The sequence below is a fragment of the Littorina saxatilis genome, linkage group LG4 (assembly GCF_037325665.1).
Source record: "Littorina saxatilis isolate snail1 linkage group LG4, US_GU_Lsax_2.0, whole genome shotgun sequence".
NCBI lineage: Eukaryota > Metazoa > Mollusca > Gastropoda > Littorinimorpha > Littorinidae > Littorina > Littorina saxatilis.
Genome location: NC_090248.1, coordinates 14,983,535 through 15,005,701, shown reverse-complemented (window position 1 = coordinate 15,005,701; position 22,167 = coordinate 14,983,535). Strand labels below are relative to the sequence as shown.

The 22,167-nt window shown below is 40.5% G+C and overlaps 1 protein-coding gene across 1 annotated transcript; it reads left to right on the top strand.

Moving 5' to 3' along the window:
• The first annotated feature begins 1,966 nt into the window (after window positions 1–1,966).
• Window positions 1,967–22,071, top strand: LOC138964056 (muskelin-like). Its single transcript, XM_070335943.1, has 21 exons — window positions 1,967–2,496; window positions 4,173–4,242; window positions 5,270–5,412; window positions 5,981–6,069; window positions 7,104–7,213; window positions 8,882–9,019; window positions 9,299–9,353; window positions 10,299–10,373; window positions 10,780–10,851; window positions 11,181–11,293; window positions 11,635–11,748; window positions 12,113–12,270; window positions 12,673–12,817; window positions 13,139–13,271; window positions 14,012–14,067; window positions 14,394–14,470; window positions 16,005–16,116; window positions 18,291–18,368; window positions 18,725–18,889; window positions 19,438–19,501; window positions 19,868–22,071. Exons 1-21 carry the CDS (start codon window positions 2,396–2,398, stop codon window positions 19,987–19,989), a joined length of 2,190 nt encoding a protein of 729 aa, XP_070192044.1. The 5' UTR covers window positions 1,967–2,395; the 3' UTR covers window positions 19,990–22,071.
• The last annotated feature ends 96 nt before the right edge of the window (window positions 22,072–22,167 follow it).

The following is a 22,167-nucleotide window of genomic DNA, read 5'->3' as shown; positions in this document are numbered from 1 at the left end:
AGTGAGGAAGAGTGTGTGACTCGCACTCGTAACAAATAACATGCGGGAAACCCGGCCAACTGATTAATTGTTGTCCGCGGCAAGACCTTCAGATTGCCAAAGCCTCTCCTTCCAAAACTGGGGGTGGGGGGGGGGGGGGGGAGGGGGGAGGGGGGGGGTAGATTGTTACATTTAATATTTTATTTTGTGCTGGTTGCAATTGATGTGAGGAAATGCCGTAGTCATTGGAACTGCTGGTGTGTGCACTCTTGAAGTGTGAAATAATCCGCGCCGCATACTGGCGTAGTGGCTTTTGTCCTTTTAAGCTTTCAAAGGGAACCAGTCTTGGAAGAAGTAAAAGTCACGGATGCAGCTTTTTTTCTCTCTGCATCGAGGCATAAATGAAAAAGAGAGATTTAAAGTCGGGGTTCAAGGATTATAACTTTCCGCATGCAATATCAAAAGCATGATATTAAAACAAAAATCCAGGCGCCTGTGTTAGATGCACTATCCAGAGTTTTCCTCGTTTTGTTTTCGAAACGGCCTGGTTTCCTGCGACAATGATGACTACCCAGGCTATGCCGGCATGTGATATGGCTATTCGAAATCGTTTTGGGAATTCCGTTTATCGTTATCAAGTTATTCGTGAAAAGGTCTGTCTCCTGTCTGCCGCCTTGTCTCTTGAAAGAGAGTGGGTGGGGGTCTATTTTTTTAATTATTATATTTTCTTTTTTTTAAAAATAATTTAAATGTTCTCTTAATTTTTTTAATTTTTTTTTATTGACCATTTTTCAAGTTTCTATTCAGTCCCTCTACTTCCTATTCCCATTAGTTGCTAATCTATGGTTCACTGGGTTTGGGCTGGGTCAATAACTCAGTAAGCGGCAGAGGTCAAAGTAAGATCAACTGGTCGGAGTCCCTCGATCAGGCCGGTCTGCGGCTGGCATCTGGCAACGGGTCTGTCACTGTGACTCGGCAGCTTGTCCGGTCCTGGTTCTCAGTCTGTATCATCCTCATGTTCTCGGCAGTATCCTTAGGCCCGGCGCTCACATATAAACTTGGCCAAAAAATTATTGCAACAAATTTCAAACCCAAATTAAAGCATTAATCCCCGTGTCATTTTATTAACACTTTATATGCCAGAGAAGGCCGTTCACTTAACCTTCAGGATCACCATTTGGATTAAATATTTCCGTTTTACAGGGATCATGTGACCGCCGCTCAAGTCAGTAAGGGTACCCTCAAAATCGACCAGACAAAAACGGAAGAGCCAAATGAAAAATCGACCCAAAAAAATCACAATAGGCAAAACTTTGCAACTTTGACATACGAGAAGAAAGTCAAATCAATTATCTACCCTGAACAGATTGTTTTGTTTTGCTACCTTGCGTATTTCGCGTGCTATGCTATTCCTACTGATGCAGGTGTCGATCGCAAGAGTGGTCAAAAACGGGACTTTTTGCGTTATGTTTTTAGGGGTATCATGACAAAAAAAGTCTGCACTTTAGCAATGACTTGGTGGATTGCTTTGAAACTTTCAGAATATTTTACCAACATACTAGACGGATACTTACAAATCACTAAAGACTTTATTTTTTGTTGTTGTTGGAGGGGGGGGGGGTGCACCTGCACCCTGTGCACCCCCCCCCCTCCTCGTCCGTCCCTGCTGATTTAAACGTCTATTGTGGTGTTTTTGAGATACTGAAGCAGGCTCTCACAGTTTTCAAATTCGGCCCAATACTTTCAGTGTTGGCCCAATGATATACGTGGATCCGCTTTAACCCAAAATCAGTGTCATGTGCTTTATTGACAATCGATCTCATCAAGTTAGAATTTATAGACACTGAGCTTTCATTAAGGCATAAGAGTCATTTATAATACAACAGCGGTGCGGAATCCACCAAACCCATAATGAAATACTATTCCTAAAAAATATGTATTCAGTTTGGTGGATCTTCAAATGGGAGCATTTGCTCATTTCTGCGTAGCTTTAAGTTATCTCGAGGGCCAACTAGGGATGAGTAAAAAAAGTAGAACTACACCCCTAACATAATTCAACATGTTAGATCTTCAAATGAGAAAAAATCTTCTAAATTTCGTCTGAACATTCACGGAAATTTCTGTCTGTTTCATTGTGATACATCCGTGGTTTCTCGATTGGAAACTGCTGTATTTTTCAAACTTCACAAGGCCTCAGTGGATCTTGCGTTACAGTACATTTCTTCGTCGTGTTTGTGTTCAACTAGAACCGATGACAAGCATCGAACAGCAAGAGCACTGATTTTATCCGACATCCAGACAACAGACAGCAGATATTTTATATAAGGAAAAGTCACAGCGTGGGATTTCCAGGAGCGATTGCGCACCCAGGAAAAGCGAAAGTCTGTATGTCGTTGCTAAACAGAGCACGACATCGATGGCGTTGATGGCTGCGTCCACCAGTTCAAGTTCTCCGTCAACAAAACTTCCCTTGAGCGTTTATAAATACTCGAGCTACTCCTACAGCTATGTACCAGAGTAAGTAGGAGGTTTCTTCGACAGAAATGGGGATTAAGTGGTAGCTTTTGAAAGCGAGGAAAGTCATCAACAGAATTAAATCCTTTATTGTTGATTCTTTGTTTAGAGGTCCGGTTGTTTCCCTTCAAGTTTTGTATCACTATCTGTGCACAGTTGAGACACAGTAAAGAGTAAGGCAGCTGTACTGTCAGCTGTCCAGTCTGCCACTTTGGCATTTTTCTAGCTTAGTCGCAACTATAACACAGTCGAACCTGTCCGTATAACGACCACCCAAGGGACCAAACAAAAGTTTTCCTTATAGATAGGTTATACTTATACTGTTATAGACAGGTGGTCGTTATACTAATAGTTCAACTTATACTGCTGCATCGTGAGAAACAACGGTCAACAGGGGTGTGACAAAGAGAAGAACAGGACTGGAGGGCTATGTAAATTATGAGCATGAGTTCCTCCAAACCCATTTTATAAAAAAAAATGTAACACTTCCAGCCAACGTGTGGGTTTTGTGCTAGACTTTTTTGTTTTGGCATATCGACGTTGCAGAGCAATAATCTAAAATATTTTGCGATTTTGTATTCATGGGTGTTTTTCAGTAATCTAACAATGCACAGCTCGAGAAAATGGTCACAAACATAAAACAATCCTACGCTACTTTGAAGAAAGAAGAATAACATTAACAATAACAAAACAACATGCCCAATATGCGACTTGCATTGTGACAAATATGCTGTAAAATCTCCCTACTTTCAAAGCAGATGACAAACAAAAAGTTTCTTCCAAATCCAAGGGAGAATTTGTTATTCACAAAGTCTTGCAAGACCCAAACAATGAAACATACTTCTGCGTGGTTTTTTTTCAATATAATTTCATATTCAGCTGCTTCGCAGCAATAAAACGTCATTGCTTTTCTCAAGATGTCAGGTCAGTCAAAACGACGGCAGAACACAGAACAGGGAAATTACACTGATTGGAATACGAAAAGATCTGTCCGACGAAAGCTGAAATGATGTCATATTCAAGCTTGTGGTCACACCTGTCTTGAGAAATAAGCGACGCACAGAATCAGCACCCTTCCATTATTATGCAATGGTGATTTATATCTGTGGAAAAAGCTTGTAAGGATCTCTTAAGGCTGGTTGTAAATCTACTAAATGGCTGGTGGCTGGTATCAAAAGGTAGTTGTCAGGACAGGTTCGACAATACTATGTGATTTGCTACCTCCAACTACAAGTCCAAGGTATAGATCTAATGCAGAAAAAAAAACACCTCAGGATTACCGATTAGTTACAATTGTAGTATGCAAGTGGGAAGGGACAGGGAAATAGCTCAGTTGGTAGCGTACTGAATTTTAGTTTTAAAACCATATTGTTGTCTTTTTTTGCTTTGAATGCTAAAAAAATGTTGACTCCCTACCATGAGAGAAAACTCTGCATCCTTCTGTCGCTCGTGATACATGTGTTCCTGTTGCAGAGACACAAGTCTGTCTGTGTGTAACAATAATCTCTATAACTATAAGCCTTTCTGTGAAAAATTAAGGCAACATGTTGTTGTTAGGTTTTTTTGCTTTTAAATTTATACTGAATTAACAATTCATCCTTTCTTGAGCCTCAGAGCTCTGTAACTGACTCATCAGTTTTTCGAGTGTTTCATAACTGTTGCCATTCCCCCTGTTTCAGAAATGTACTGAACGACAATCCAAGTGACCAGTCATCCAGATGGTCATCAGACTCCAACAATCCTCCCCAGGTAAACCTACAACAGTTCTACTCCTATACAGGATGCGAGAACAAATATTACTTTATTAGGGACCGTGTGCAAACAGCTCATCATCATCATCATCATCATCATCATCATCATCATCATCATCATCATCATCATCATCATCATCATCATCATCATTATTCCCCTGACTGAGAGTGAAACAGTGGTTGGGAGGATGTGAGGGAAAAAGAGGATCTAGGAAGAAACCCTTCTCCAGACTGCTCTGTTGGGAGCAGTGGACAGGAGGTCAGGAAAGCTCATCTGCATCCATTCTTGGACATTGTCAGACCAGCTCTTTCATTTTCTCCAGCGTCTGTGTCTTCCTTCGACGGTGCCTTGCACTGCAGTATGGTTTTGGAGAGGGTGTCGTGCCTCATGACGTGGCCAAACCACGCCAACTTCCGTCTTCTGATGGTTGCCAGGAGAGACCCATGATGCTCTTAACCAAGCTCAGAACATATTCCTTGGTCTTCGGTTCTCTGTATGATATTCGGAGTAGTTTCCTCAAACGTGTCGAACAGCTGCGCATGTAAAACCTGCCCCTTGTTTACCTTTTTTTTCCAGGGAGCACTGGGTTTTAGAGTTGAACACTTCATAAAATAAACTTTAATTTAAATTATCTCCAGTAGGGATGTATGTCTGACACAGTGGCAGGTACATGTTACTGTGTTGTAGTTCTGAAGTTAATTGAACCTAATGTGCCTTTACCATTGATAAGATGCAGTGATATCTTGTCCGCAATGCGAGTGCACCCTAGGAAGCTAAACATTTCCACACTGAAGATGTCTTTTCTTGGCAAGAATAATCTGGTTCAGTTAATAGACAAAAGGAAAGCAGAATGTGTACGTCATTGAGAGCTGTCATAGGTGAGGTGTCACATTCAAGTATTCAAAAGTGCTGTAAACTGAGCGCGTTTGAGTCATCTGAGGCTAATTTATGTGATGTTGTTCTCGTGTTCATTAGATGTATTAAGTATAGATCTGCAGACCTATCATAAACAATTTATTTTCAGTACCTGATGCTGAAGTTGGAGAGGCCAGCCATCGTAGAGAGCATCAAGTTTGGCAAGTACGAAAAGACCCATGTGTGTAACCTGAAGAAGTTCAAAGTCTACGGTGGCCTGACAGAGGATCATTTGATAGAAATCCTGGACAGGTAAGCAGTGTCACTGTCACTCATTCACTGCCACGGGCTTTCTTTTCTTGACCTGGCAGTCTTACTTGTGGTGTACATATATATGTAGTACAGTTAAGACTTGAACAAATCTGAGAAAAAAGGTATCAAAACAGGGTCAAATTAACAGAGGTTATTGCCAGAAGATCTGAAGAAAACAAGGTCTTGAATTAAGTTAAAATGTGGAAGGTCTTTTGGGCGTGTTTTATTATTAAAGACAAGCTTCAGGTTTATAAAAAAAAAAAAAATGGGGAAGGTCTTAAATCAGGTTATCTTAAAAGGGAGGGTGCAAACTGGTGTACTAAAGTTTAGTAGACATAGTAATGTGCTAATATTTGCTTATTCCCAGTATTTTACTTGTAAAATCTGAGAATACCAGAAACTGTATCATCAGCTGTCGGCTGTATGTGTTACCTTTAGTTTGACACAAAGTGTCTTCAAACAAAAGATATTTATGATTTACTTTACGTTTTTTGGATATATATATCCATACTATATTTTGTCAGTGAGTTATGCTATTTTGAAATAATTTCATATATTTCTGTTTCAGTGGTCTAAAAAATGATCACATTCCAGAATCATTTCCAGTTCGCAATACCATTGATGGCAATAATTTCCCTTGTCGCTATGTTAAAATCAGTGAGTACATCAGTTATGTTTTCTTTCAGAAGGGAAGGAAACATATCATACTTATTCATATTACTTACCTTCTGCAACATTCAAATTTTGAAGGGTATTGTTTATAACAGGGTAACACCCCCCCCCCCCCCCCCCCCAAAAAAAAAAAAAAAAAAAAAATGCCACCCTCTAAAAAACTCACATGTTTTCAGCGAATTACTTCATATGTGGTGTACATTAGCATGAGATGTGGGATACTATTTTCACAAAGTTTTAATTATGTAGGTCAAGTGGTGTAATTGTAATTGTTACGCTTTAAAAATATTTGAAGAATGCCTCAACAGTAGGAGGCCACACTCATCCGACTGGAACCTCCAGACTCCCTGTAATTGCTGTTTCAACTCTTGTATTGTCTGAGGATGGTTTTTGTATACAAGGCCATTCAGAAAAAATGTTAAATTTTGGAGGTCTAAAATCCGGTTAGTGTGGCTACCACTCTGTGCCAAACCTCAAACTTTTAAGTCAATCTCTGAATTTGGAATAAATAGTCAGACAGTTTAACTGATGAACTTGAAACTTTCTGAACTTATCATTCCATATCTCAAGCCAATGTACACCTAATATGAAATAATTAGCTGAACAAATTAGGAGTTATTAGCATTTTAGTGGGTGGCATGTTTTTAGAGCACCCTTTAACCACTTAGGCATCAACATGTTAAGTGTAAATAGTGTATCAGAAATAATTGCACTTTGTCATTGGCATTACCTGTAACATGCATGGACTAAAGACTATATTGGATATTATTTGTCTGATGGTATTTTGTTCTCATCTTAATGCAACTACTGATACAGTACAACGATTTTGAGTGTTGAAAAAAATCACAATATAGTAAATTGATTACATTAAAGGTTAGCTCAAAGTCATATGTGGATGCCTTTTTTACAGCAGTTTTTAATTTCTTTTAATCTTAACTGATGGTAGTATGTAAATGCCCACCACCTTGACTCTAGACCAAGAGATGAAACTTATTCAAATTGAAAAATGGTGTGTGCAGTGCCGATTCAGGCGTGGGGTCCCAGCTTCAACTTCAGCATCTGGAGTGTGGAACTGCATGGTGTGGATGACTGGCACAGGGTTAAGGCCTGCATGAACTGGTACAACACAGTGAGTATCTGTGTGTGTGTGTACTGTGTGGCATAGTGTTTGTGTGTGTGTGCGTGTGTTTCATAGAAGACAAGCAAGAAAGACAAAGCAGAAACTATTGGTGTAATATTGACCCCTCACACCTTCTCAGCCGCGCTGTGCAGGTCAGAATTCGGTTCGCGGCCTAGCCGACCCAGTTGTTCCTGCCAGTGCGCCCGCACTGGCTTGTTACCAGGGCAATGGAAATCCAAAATGGCGGCCAGCAGAGTCTCACTATCTCTGGCGAGTGCTGTTTCTAGGAGATTTACAACACATTCCCTTCATTCTAATGCCCCACTATCTTGCACCAGTCTGTCAGCCAGGCAATTAGCTTGCTGTGTGTCGAGCCAGGGATGTTTATCCCCACTGTAATTGATAGTAGGCAGCTTTAAGTGAAACAGGCCCCTTGGCACTGAGCAGGAAATGGATTCCAGATGTTAAAACAAATGCCCCCTTATCTCAGTTCCCTCTAATCCTGTAGCTTTGCTGGTACCTAGACCTGTTGGGAGAGATGCTATGCTGCAGGTTGTAATAAACAGTTCTAGGGGAAGCAAGACTTGTCTGGGGGGAAAAAGGGTGGGGGGGGGGGGGGGGGGGGCGCCAAGGGTTTGGTCTGTACTTTGGGACGAGTGTCTACTCCCACTCACTGTGCTCTCTGTTCTGTGGAAAGCAAGCACTACTGGAATGAATATGTGCCTTATCTAAAGGAAAGTGAATGTGTTGGTATCTGTGCTGTTTTATTTTGTTGTTTTTGTGTGGACTGTGCTCATTTTCATGCCGTCAAAATGAATTGTGAAAGTTGTATACAATACAATGGAGTGCAGTGTATTGGATTAGCAGTTATTCATTCTACTTTCTGGTGCAAAGGTAAGGCTTGCTTCATTCATTCTGCTTGCTGTTCTGTGTTTAGCATGCTTGTTGCCTCTAAAACAAAACTGTATTATGTCTGTAGTAAAAGTGTGCTAACACTTTCAAAACACACCAAAGCACCTCAATCAGTTAGTACTAATAAATACTTCTTACCAAATTGAAATGGGATTACAATTGCATTGAGTGGTATCTGCAGAAATCGATCTAGTCATGTGTCAAATTTCAAAAAAGAAATGCAACAAACGGCTCAGCTATCATTAAATAAAGTTGTAAGTAAGAGTATTACAGCTACGGTGAGACAGGCCAGTTTGTTGCTGGCACCCTCAGCTGACTGGCTGGCTCGCTGTGTGCAGCTGGCTGGGCTATTTATAGATGGCTGCTCTAGATAACCGAATTCTCAGTGCTGGGAAGGTGTGCCCTGTTACAAGAGTTCTCAAACTTTTGTAGAAATACCTTTGAAAGGAAGAGACAGCTGTTGTAATGTGAATGCCACTACATACATGTACACATTGCAGTGAAACTGTTCTTAGTTAATGCTAGCACAAGTCCTTGAGTTATTTTTTCTCGTTTTTTGGTTCAACCATTCCCTCTCTTTTTCATTTTTGGTTTGCTTCTGTTTTGATTTTTGTTTTGTTTTGCTTTACTAGTTTGATCCGACAGAAGCCTTCAGGGGCAAACATTGAACAGTTATCTTTGCCATGATGAGAAAGGAGATTTTTTTTTTTAACAAAGCGTTCAGGTGTTAGTTCTGACTGCTGTGGTTATGATTGTTGTGTTCAGTACAGGGAGAGAGAAGCAATACGACTGTGCCTTAAACACTTTCGCCAACGACACTACATGGAGGCGTTTCAGGAACTCAGCAAGAAAACTAAAGTGTCCTTAGAGCATCCACTTTTGACGGAGCTACACGATTCACTGGTCAGTGGCTTCTTTTGTCTGCAACTTTTTTTCATATGCGGTACAGGTTCAGAGATGTAGAGTTGTTTTTTGTTGTTGTTGTTTTTATTTGTGGGTAGTCTTTACTGATGATCATGGTACTACCACTATGTGCATTTGTGTGTGTGAATAAATATTTTTCTATTTCCTTGTCTTTAGTTTCACTCCTGTGATGAAATATAAACCTTGTGTGTAATGTCAGCATTGAAAGCTGTAACATTTGGCTTTTCAAATTTCTCTTATAAATACATTTATTTCCAGGTGCTAAGAGGAGAGTATGAAAAATGTGAAGATGTTGTCAGGAGAGCTTGCCAAGGTATGGTGTGACATTTTGTTTATATTTTGAACATGATCTTACTAATCACGAAAGGAATGACACAGTTCAATTCAAAAACTTCTGATTTTCCACCAGGAATCAATGATGAAGTTATAAGGCTTATACTAAGGGTTAAACAAAATACATAGTGTCTGTGAACTCTATGACATACGATACATACATGTGTTATTTTCAGATTTTTTATTTTGTTCAACTTCCATCTATGGTACAGAATTGATTCATGAGCTTGCATGCACTCACACAGATTATGCTCACAAATGCCACAGTTCATGAATGTGTGACTTATTTGCTCCTTCTTTTCCATAAGTAATAGAAGATGTGTTTGGATAATTACTGCTGCATGATTTACTGCATTTTTAGCATTATATTCTTGGTGTTTGTTCAGTGCACTGGCAACAGCAAATTAAACACACAGGCTTTGGGTTACTTTTGCAGAAGGGGTCTAAGTTGACCAAAAGTGGGTGCATTATCTGTAGGTGCACTTCCTGTGGGCAATTTTTCTGTACACAGGTAATGCACCCGGGTGCATTTCTTGGAGGAAAGTATGATACTGCTCAATCTTGCTCCAAGCGCGTGACTCATCGCAGCGTCGCTTCCCTTCATGACATCCAAAATGTTTGATGGGAGGATATGATGGATTTGATCATCTCTTCAATAAAAATTGCAACACTGATTCGAATCTCTTTGAAAACCAAAGAAAAGGATAGAAAAATATCAAATTTTACCAACGTGGCTATGCATCACATGACTTTCAGCGAAATCCACAAAACGCTACAGGAAATGCACTCGGGTATATTCCCTGTATACAGGAAAAAACGCCTACAGGAAGTGCACCTACAGGGAATGCACCCACTTTGGTCGACTTAGACCCCTTCTGTGTTAATTTTAGTCCTGGAATTGTTTTCACTCCTTGCACTGTTGCAGAGGGCCTGTTTGATCAGTATATCAGTCAGCAGGACTACAAACCCATCTGGACTCCCATCCAGCCTGTCTCTAACAGTAAGACTGTCTTCTTAGCACCATTGTCCTTTGAATCTAACTCACTGACGGTTTGATCTTCTTCTCTCTTAAACTGGTATCCCTGGCCTTTGTTTTTTTTTAACTTCCTCATAATATTGAAATAATGTCGAGTTAATCACTCAATGACAACGGGGATTAGACCAGAAGCAGCACAAAAGAGGTTTTATAACCTAAGAATTACAGTAATCACTGTAATGTGCTGCATGAACAAAAACTAATCATGTTCGGACTTGTATGATTTTTCTCTGATACTTGTATGATTTTCTGTGATTATGTTTACTTTTTTTTTATCAAACAGATCAATCAAGTGATCAAAGATCCAACATATAGAAATAGAATCCTGAGAATAGTGTTGAATGCTGACGCTTTGATGTTATTTTTGCAGACAAAGAACCTCACTCAGACACCCGGCCTGGTATGCGGGGAGGCCATCAGATGTGTATAGATGTCAACTCAGGTGTGGGAGGAGTGCTTTTTCTTTCTCAATTTCTTTCCTTCTTTCATTTTGACCATATTTTGGCATACTTTTATTACATCTATTTTTATTTATCTTCTGAAACCATTGATATTGATACCAGGTGCATATGTGAATGACATAGCTAACACTTATTTGCAGTATCTGTTCAGGTTATTACAATCCTGGAAACTGATATGCCTGTAACTATATTTTGGTGTGTGAGACTAACATTGTATTTCTAGTACTATTTCTAAGGGCAAGACGTGTTTTTCAGATATATCCCAGGTAAGCCTGACTTTCTCTCGTTTACTTTTTCCTATGTGTTACAGAAACCATTTACCTGTTTGGTGGTTGGGATGGAAACGTAGACTTGGCCGACTTCTGGGCATATCACGTACCCACACATGAATGGTCCTGTCTCTCCAAGAACGCAGAAGAGGATGTGAGTGGTGAACAGTGATGCCTCTGTGTGTGTGTGTGTGTGTGTGTGTGTGTGTGTGTGTGTGTGTGTGTGTGTGTATTTGCTTGGTCGTGTGTGTATGACAAATGTGTGTGTGTTTGGGGAGGGGGGATGGCTAGGTTGGGTTAATGTGGATGTGTGTGCATGCATGGATATATGGCTTTGTCTGTTTCTCTGTGTGTGATATGGTAGACTTATGTAGTGTACATTAAATGCATACAAATAGGTGATACAGCTGAAGTGCAGAACCAAAAAGAAATGTGGGAAAGCTATGAGGAGGCTTGCTACTGTCCCTTCCACAACTCTCTGTTATTTGAACTCAGGGCGGCCCTTCAGCGCGGTCGTGTCACAAGATGTGTCTGGACCCAGAGAGAAAGCAGATCTTTGCCCTTGGCCGCTACCTTGACCCCTCCATGCGCAGTGCGACCATACTCAAGGTATGCTCCTATGTCTTCAGTAATGGCATAGTGTGTCCATTTGTTTAAAACATACCTGATGTGTGTTGGAGGAAGTCTAAACTGTTATTGGTGGAGAGTAAGGATCTATCTTTGTTCATTTGATTTAATTTGTTAGCAAACAGCTGGCCAGGAGAACACAAACAATAAACAGTAAGAAATATATAGAGTATGTTTTTTTCTCCATATTTGATTTGATCAGTCCCATTCCATGAATTTTATGTGGAATACTTTGATAATCTGCATATAAAATTGACAATTCTTGAGCATAAAACCTTGAAGGTTAAGGTCTGTAAACAAGGCAGTTACCACTGTTAGACTTGACTGGCTGCTGTACTGGTTGCAGTGTGACTTCTACATGTACGACATCATGTCCGAGCGCTGGACGCTGATCACAGACGACACTCACTCCATGGGGGGTCCACAGCTGATCTTTGACCACCAGATGGCCATCGACACCGACCAGCAGACCATCTACATCTTTGGGGGGCGCGTGCTGGCCAGGTGGGTGACTGAGCGTACTGTCTCTCAACAGGGAGAGCTGTGTATTCATCTTGCAATATGTTCCATCACGCTGTCACTTTTTTTTAAAGCTGAGAGTGTTTCATGCTAAGGAACAAACGGCATCCATTTATAATTCTGTTTGACTGTAATCACTGACTCCTAAGACACTGTGAGCCCATCATTGAGAAAATAGTTGGTTTCCAGCCCTTGAGAGGCACAGAAAAATAATCAGGATCGTAAGTTCAGTCTCTATTCAGACAAGTTCTGCAAAAGGGGTGCCATGTTTCTTGAGTTATTTTACTGTCTATGCTTAGAGAAAAGAACTCTGACACCTTTGTGAAGAAGGAGCCTTGAATCCATTATTTGAGCTTGGAGATTGTGTGAAAGCATTGTGTGTTGCAGTCCCACAGAGGCGGAGCGGAACAACCAGGACCAGCAGTTCAGCGGCCTCTTCTCCTTCCACGTGCCCACCAACACCTGGACCAAGCTGCTGGACGACTGTGCTCAGCTTAGATCACGCATCGGCCACTCCATGCTCTTTCACCCCGTGAGACATTCATACCTATGCCACAGGGATGTTGTTTGGAGTCGGTAAAATGCTAACATTTCTTTCAAATTGTTGAAAATGATGCCGTCATTTTGGCAGATTTCCTCAACTTTTTTCAGGGTGAAGAGAAGAGGATTTCAAGGACTGCCTTAACAGTTGGAAAATTACAGAATCTTTTAATCTTCTGATTTAAATGACTGTTCATTTCTCTTTTCCAAGTGGCCCAGCAAGTGTTGGTGCACTCAACAGCAACATGATGTTAGCTGAGACAGGCAGAATGAAGAGTATTTGCATGAGATGGTTTGGTTTCTTCTTTGACAGGTGAAGCGTGTGCTGTACATCTTTGCCGGCCAGCGGGCAAAGGAGTATCTGAACGACTTCCTGGCTTACCACGTGGACACTGGCACGATAGAGGTGGTGTCCGATGGTACCAATAAAGAGTCATGTCAAGCAGGTAATGGGGTCGATGTTTTTTCTCTCTGGGTACTGCTATTATACAGGACGCAGCAGAACCCCTCTTTTAAAACCTAAACAAATCTGAGAAAATCAGATCTGAAGGGGGAGGAAGTCCTAAAATAGAGGTAAATTAACCTGCGTTATTGACAGAAATTCTGGAAAACTAGGGTCTTAAGGAGAATGGTCTTAAGAAAAGGGGTTCTGGTCTTAGAAAAGGGGTTCTGCTATATGTATGCTACGTACAACGTTCTTCTTTTATAGGCAAATAGCATGTATTCCTCAGCATGTTAGGCTGAATTCTTCTCAGTGTTTGTCTTCAGTAATTCATAGGTGGCATCAGATAGTTTTCACTCTAACTCTTGGAAGCAAAGATCCAGTATTGAGGAGGGCAAGAAGGGGTGAAGTTCTAGGTCTTATCAGCTGAACCTAGCAATCATTGTTTACAGTGTCATGTAAGTGACTGATTATTACAAAGATTTATGTCACATAGACCAACAGTTTGTTCTTTATTACCACCTCTACCAGGTGCACAAAAGTACAGTTTTCTGTTGCTGCTATACAAATACAGACTTTAGTAGCTTTCTAGTTGTTGTAGGGAGCAAACATTCCGACATAGTTTTTAATTTGTTAGTTATACTGAGTGCACATGCTATGATGGTTTGTGACACTTAGTATTTGTTCAATACTTAGCATACACTCAGCTTTTGTAATGTAACATTTATACTTCACGTTTTGCAGGGTTTACACAGCGTGCCACCATAGATCCAGATCTGAATGAGATCCATGTTTTATCGGTAAGGGACGTGATATCGTAAAAGTACATGCTCATATATAAAATCAGTTAAGAGTTTTGATTTCAGAAAGTGTCTTAAAAAGCAAATCTATAGGCTTCTTATAGAAGTACTTTGCTGTTATATTTTGTATGCTTTTTTCATTATGTTTTGAGAACATATACAACAGGTTATTTACAATCAGTTACAAATCCTTATTGACTGACAAAGAAGTTACAATTTTCTCGTTGATAAGAAGGGAATCATTGTATCTGTGTTTTCTTTTTCCCTCACTCCAAGACAGATGGTATCACATAGTCAGAACTGTAATCATTATTATGTATTTGCAGGGTTTGAGTCGAGACAAAGACAAAAGAGACAATGTGAAGAACTCGTTCTGGGTGTATGAAATCAACCGAGATAAATGGTAAGTCTGGGGGAATATCTTCTTCTTCTTGCTGCTATTTGTCAGAAGGACAGTCTCTGTGATGAAGGTGCCAGTGCGCTGCAGGTCTTCCAGACTGCCGAAAAGACTTCTGGCTACTGGGGTGGGGTCTGGCCAGCTCCTCTCTCTGATGGCCTTGTAGACCGGACAGCACTGCAGCAGATGTTCTGCTGTCTGGTTGCCAGTCCCGCAGGGGCAATGCTCCGCGTGGTAGATGCAGAGTTTTGTGTGCAGGTGATGTTTCAGGTGGTTGTTTACTGTCCTGAGCCTGAATATCGAGACCTGCTAACCTGTTGTGAATTGCGCTTTTGTGACAAATAGAGGGGTGACGGAATGAAGAGTGGGATGAGGTACATTGGACAGACAGGCGGTGATGGTGTACTTTCCTTTGTAGACCATCCTGTCAGTCACCATAGAGCAGGCTTTCGGCGGTCACTTTTATGTGCAGACTCAGAGATAGTATCCATGTCCCACCACTGTGTCATAAAGGGTTTCGGTCAGTCTGCCAGAAGTGCAGGTGGTTGATTACACCTCAACACGTACACACCTGGGTAGCGCAACTCTCTTGCTGCTAGCTTTAAATGTGTATTGTTGCTGTAATGAAGATTATTATATTCAAGATTGATTGTAAGGCGCTTCGAACTATATTAGGATTTGCGCCATATAAGTACCTTTATTATTATTATTGAGTCACTTGAGAAAAAGTGACTCTATGTAATCGGTCAGTGTTAGTCTGTCCGGCCGGCCGGCCGGCCGTCCGGCCGGCCGTCCGTAGACACCACCTTAACGTTGGACTTTTCTCGGAAACTATCAAAGCGATCGGGCTCATATTTTGTTTAGTCGTGACCTCCAATGACCTCTACACTTTAACGATGGTTTCGTTGACCTTTGACCTTTTTCAAGGTCACAGGTCAGCGTCAAAGGAAAAATTAGACATTTTATATCTTTTCTCGGAAACTATCAAAGCGATCGGGCTCATATTTTGTTTAGTCGTGACCTCCAATGACCTCTACACTTTAACGATGGTTTCGTTGACCTTTGACCTTTTTCAAGGTCACAGGTCAGCATCAAAGGAAAAATTAGACATTTTATATCTTTGACAAAGTTCATCGGATGTGATTGAAACTTTGTAGGATTATTCTTTACATCAAAGTATTTACATCTGTAGCCTTTTACGAACGTTATCAGAAAAACAAGGGAGATAACTAGCCTTTTCTGTTCGGCAACACACAACTTAACGTTGGGCTTTTCTCGGAAACTATAAAAGTGACCGGGCTCAAATTTTATGTGAACGTGACTCATTGTGTTGTGAATAGCAATTTCTTCCTGTCCATCTGATGCCTCATATAATATTCAGAACTGCGAAAGTGACTCGATCGAGCGTTTGCTCTTCTTGTTATTGTTATTATTATTATTATTATTATCTTTCCACTGGTAGGAAGCGAACCAAATTTCACATCGATGAGCACAACAAAGTTATAAAAATGAAATTTGCTAAGAATTTTGTGTTGTGCAGGTCATGTATTTACAAAAACGAGAACACAGGGCAGCAGTACTGGATCAAGATGCAACACATAGAACCCGTGCCTCGCTTTGCTCATCAACTTGTGTATGACCACAAAAGAAAAGTGAGTCAAGTAATCACTGCTATTTATAAAATGACTGAAGAAGCTTATGTTAGCACTCTTTGTCAGCTGTGCTACATTTCCGTAGCCAAAACAAGTAACGATCCCGACTGACCTTAGGTGACACGCTGACCCAAATATAGTAGGTGACACGTACCAAAACAATTAACGAGCCGACTGACGCCAGTAACATTTCCATGTGTTAGCTTCGACGAATAACATTCATACGCGAAACGACGCGTTCCCGGTTCAAAACCAAACAAACACCGAAAACTCCAAACTGTTTCCTTACCTTGCAAGTTGACACAATGATAAACAATCAAAATCAATTAACCTACAACTAAAACTTGTACAGAGAAAGGTTGGAGAAAAACAAGAGGCGAAGCCTTCAAGGCTCCCGTAAGAAATCAACAAACAGTAACACAAACTCACTCACACACACACACACACACACACACACACACACACACACACACACACACACACACACACACACACACACACACACACACACACACACACACACACACACACACACAGAGTTAAAACTAACGCTTAATAATTAATTAAATTAATAAGTTTGTAAACAAACAGTACAATCAAAGAGAGGATCGAGTCTGGAATGAAACGCGATACAGATCTAGCATTCAAAAACTGTCTTTCAAGTTCAAGGAAGTTGTTGCAAGGTACAGTATAAGACTTACCAAATTATACAGACAAAACCATGACAGTGCATGTTTTGAATCTGAGGCAAAATCGTGATCATTATTTTTGACTTTGAGAACAGATTCATTCCGTTTCCTTATAATTTTATCTGCATGTTCAAGTAAATGGTGGACAGTTTTATACGGGCAGAGTAAACTTGAGACTCTAGGTCTACTGCAAGTCTTGAAATTCACATAAATCGAACCAAGAACAAAGACATCCAAACATTACAGGCACTTTAGATCAACTCATTTCACTAGAGGTGACTGCCTAGCACTGTGTTTGACATCTGTGTCTGCTGAAATAAAAATAAATTAAAACAAAACGGATTAACAGAAGGTGACACGTTATCAGAGTGGGAGACACTAGATCTGTCTCTGTACTTACCGGGATACGACTGCCAGATCGACACTGCGCTTTCGACAGCTCTTCCTCGCGTGGACATTGGAAAAACGCTGTGCAGATCAAATTGTAGGAAATCTCCCTTCGGTATCTTCTTTATTTACTTTTCTGGAGCTTAGAAACCGAACAACGTGAAATCGTCTTCCCCGAATCGGCGAATGCAGAGGTGAACTGGAGAAGTGAATCTATGTATACCACAATCCTTCGCGCGACCCCTGACCTGGTCTTGACACCTGACCTGGTCTACATACCACACACGTCACAAACCAGTCAACTGCTTGTACCCCTTCAAAACCCCCCACCACCCGTTTTCTTTGGATACACGCTTTAACTACACACATGCCGACACAATGTTGATCATTGCTTCAATATTTTGAAGCTGTTGCTTGGATAATAACCAGGTAAAATTAGTATTTCGGTGTTTAGTCAAATGTTAAAGTTTCTATCACACACATACACACACACATACACACAGACAGACAAAGTTTAGCATCGCATAGGCTACACTTACGTGAGCCAATGAAAGCAAAGCAAAAGATAGACAGTGCACCAACACGTCTTCACAGGACGAAATCCATTCGTTCAGTGACGTATTCCGCGTTCTATCTCACGTGACCCATTCCTCTCGGAATTGTGGGAGATAAAACTAGTAGCTCAAACCCTTGTACAGTGGAACCCTCGTTTCAAGACCTCCACAAATCTGGAAAAAAATTGGGTCTTAAAAAGGAAGGAGTCTTATAAAATGGAGGTCATTTTACAGAGGTTATGAACAGATCATGTGAAAAATCAAGGTCTTAAATTAGGGATTTTTAAAGGGGGAGAGGGGCTCCATATTACATTATTATTATGAAGGAAAATAAGTGTGTACTGTTTACACTGGCATGTCTATGTTTTGACCGATGTTAGAAACAGTAGTACCTTTTTATAAAATCAAATCAAACTGTTGAAAAGAAAGTCATCCTATCTTACTCCCTGTGATTATTCCTGTAACTAGCTTTTCTAGCAGACTGAGGAATCACAGTGCATATGATTTTTTATGGCAAATTGAAATTTTTGCTCTTTGTCTGCAGAAACATTATTTATTTGGGGGTAACCCTGGCAAAGACAGCTTACCCAAGATGAGACTTGACGACTTCTGGTCATTGCAGGTAAATCCGGCACTGCTTGGCTTCACGTTTATAATTATATGTCAAAATCCTTTCAGAAATATTTCTGGTGTCATTTCATTAATTGATTGATTTTTGTGTTTGGTTGTTTTTAAGATTTGACCAGAGCAAGATTTTTAACTCAATGTTTTAGAAATTCTAGTAAACAATATCACCAACATTTAAGTTGAAGATGCTTCAAATGTGTGTGTGTGTGTGTGTATGCGTGCATGTGTGTGTGAAAAAGAGAAAGAGAGATGTCATGAATGCTTGCTTTAACTTTTACAACGTTCAGGCCATAATGTGTCGAAAAAGTCAGAGATGATGGAACATGAATGCAATACAACCACTTTTTGCAGCTGTTAAGGCCGTCGCAGAAGTTCCTGCTGCGGAAGTGCTGTTTTCTGATCCGCAAGTACCATTTCCTGGAGCTGGCCTGCAGCGACAGCTGTGCTGCCATGAGCTTCCTGCAGACACAGGTCTATGGCACCATCGACAAGGAGGATAAAGAGGAGTGTGAAGAGGTAGGTGTACCCTTGTGCCTGGATCAAACCTTGCAGTTAGGATGTGAAGGTGAAGATAGTGGAAAGCGGAGGATTTACCTTTGCTCTTATGCCAGCAGTGTGGATTTCTTTGAGAAATTCCCGAAGGCCAAGAAGTATATCAAACTATCAGAATACTTCACTTACCAAGTGGAAGGCTTTTGTTTCCTTTTCTGACTTTGACGTTGTCTGCATCTTTGACATCTGTTTTGAGGAGACTTTTTTTCATTTTGCGTTTAGATATTGATGTGAGCATGACATACAGCAAATAACAACTTCTGACATATCTGATTGATATGTCAGGAATATGGGCATGAGTAGTGTTCGTTATCTTCTCTTTTAAGAGCGGAATGTGCTTATTCTGTTGTAGGGCTCTCATATGTTGTCTCTTGTTTCTAAATATTGTGACTGTGTATTTTCACAGAACACAGAAAAGACATCACTCAACAGTGGCTTTTGGTTGAATCTGACTTTTCTCAATTATGATTTCCTAGCGCAGCATGTCAGATGTTCTGTTTGTTTTGTTGCAGTTTCAGTTGCTGACTACAAACCTGTTCAAAGCGTATGCTGCTGGAGACACGTCACTCATGGAAGGTATATAACTATTACTGATTTAGTCTGGCAATTTGATAAGGTAAAAAACAGGACAGTTTAAAGGTGTGTCAACATCATTTATACCACAAAGCTTGTCTAGCTCCAACTTTACTTTTATGGCAGAAAAAAATTTCTGAAATTTGTTTTGTTTTGTTATGATATGAAGTTTGTATCTTTCTGGCTATGAGCTAGCAGGAGAGATAGGGGAGGAACAGGGTTGTAAGGTTGGACAAGACCAACCAAGGAATCACTGTTTTAAGTGGACAGGTGTTGTTATAGCTCAAACAGTGTTACAACTTCATGCATGAACCACACTAGAGTGAAATGCTATGCTCAGTGTATAACTTGACCTCTCTCTGTGCGCAGGAGAGACCCCCGAATACTTCAGCCAGCGGACAGAGCTGTTTGACAAACTGGCGTCCTTCTTCCCAGAGACAATGACACAGCCCAAGGGAAACCTGATCGACATGATTCCCATTGATGGCTAATGATGGAGGAATAAGAAAACTGAATTTCTGTTTGTGTCTGTTCAAGGATTTCAGAGCTCAAATGTGTCACCATTCACACCTTATTCATGGATGAAATACAACCATAAAGATGTTAACAGAGTGAGGACTTGCAGTTGCACATGTACATTTGTGAGTGTACATGCAAAGTGAAGACTTCTAAGTGCACCTGCAAAGTGAAGACTTCTAAGTGCACCTTCAAAGTGAAGACTTCTAAGTGCACCTGCAAAGTGAAGACTTCTAAGTGCACCTGCAAAGTGAAGACTTCTAAGTGCACCTGCAAAGTGAAGACTTCTAAGTGTACATGCAAAGTGAAGACTTCTAAGTGCACCTGCAAAGTGAAGACTTCTAAGTGCACCTGCAAAGTGAAGACTTCTAAGTGTACATGCAAAGTGAAGACTTCTAAGTGCACCTGCAAAGTGAAGACTTCTAAGTGCACCTTCAAAGTGAAGACTTCTAAGTGCACCTGCAAAGTGAAGACTTCTAAGTGCACCTGCAAAGTGAAGACTTCTAAGTGCACCTGCAAAGTGAAGACTTCTAAGTGCACCTGCAAAGTGAAGACTTCTAAGTGTACATGCAAAGTGAAGACTTCTAAGTGCACCTGCAAAGTGAAGACTTCTAAGTGCACCTTCAAAGTGAAGACTTCTAAGTGCACCTGCAAAGTGAAGACTTCTAAGTGCACCTGCAAAGAACTGCTTCTTGAGCACGTGTTACTCTTTCTTTTGTGCATTCAGCTCTACACAAATGTTATCCTCATAGAATGGAAGAGTTCAGCATGGCTTCCTTTTATTTGGGAAATGAACTACAGTGTATCAGATGTTTTCTGTTGGGTATTATTTTGCAAGACTGTCAAATGATCACTGCTCATTCGGCTGATGTGTTGACTGAATGATCTGAGCAGGTGTGTTAGGATTTCAGTCTGAACTTAATACAATGAAAACAGATTTTTTGTTGTTGAGGTATTAATCAGTCAAAAGTTTGATCTCACACTTAGTTTTCTGTTTGTTTTCTTCTTTGTTTTTGTAATGGGTGCACAGGTAATGCTGTTTGTTTCAGTTAAAGCTACCTTCCTTCCAGTATAAACTATCAGTGTGCACCAACACAGTTCTGTCCTGCTTTCTACAGGGGATAAGAGCTTCCTTCCACTTGTACACATACCAGATATCTTCAGTCTGGCTGCTTCCTGTGTAGAGTGGTCATTTGTCCTTGAATTTATTTCACAGATTGACAAAGATGTCATTCACAAAATTCATTCAGGAAAAAATTCCCACTTTACAGCGGAAGCAGTCAGGTTATTATTTTGGTGCATATGCCCAAATGGAAAGATGCTCTTAACCCGTGTTTAAGCCTGGACGGATCTGGTTTAACAGTGAAGACAGGTAGGAATGCACCTTTAACAGCAGTGGTTTCATGGGGTACATTTGAGTATGCTGAGGCAGTATATCTGTTCATGCAAAAATGTTGCTGCTGTGAGAGAGATGGCAAGTATATCTAATAGGGTAAGAGAGTATCATGATTTATACATGTTTGATGGTAACTGTTGTGGACAAAATGTGATTATTTTGTAGACTTTGCGTTTGTTGTGGGCTCTGTGGTGGAAAAGGCTGCATACGAATTTTGTATTGATTGCTGCAAACTCTTGCTCTGTGAACAAGGCCGGTATATTCATAAAGTTTGTGTTGCTTTCCAATGAGAGAGTGAGAGAGCATGGTAGAGAGCGGCTGTGCACGACAGCTGTTGTTACTGCAATGCACCAGTGACGACACTGCAACCAATTCTCCACTGTCCATATGTGCGCTGGGCAGTCCCCAGTATTTACATTCGTCAACCGATTCTTAATTGCATTGTGGCACCACTAGAGTGGCTGATGTATACATGCTTGTGTAAATTGTGTCAGTGCAATCGAAACATTTCTGATGAATTTATGACCGTCTTTTGTGTAAAGATAATGGTGTCACTGCGTTTTTTTCATGTGAAAGAAGAAATAAGCTTTGTGGCTTAAGAATGTAACAAAAAATATTGCCAAATCATAAGCTTGGAGAAATAAAGGATATCTTCTGAAAATTGAGTTTTTTGTCTGCTTTTCAGCAAGAAAGGGCCTCCATTAAGACAGCTCACCAGCTACTTCAACTCCCTCTAGGAACAAAGTCATAACGTTTA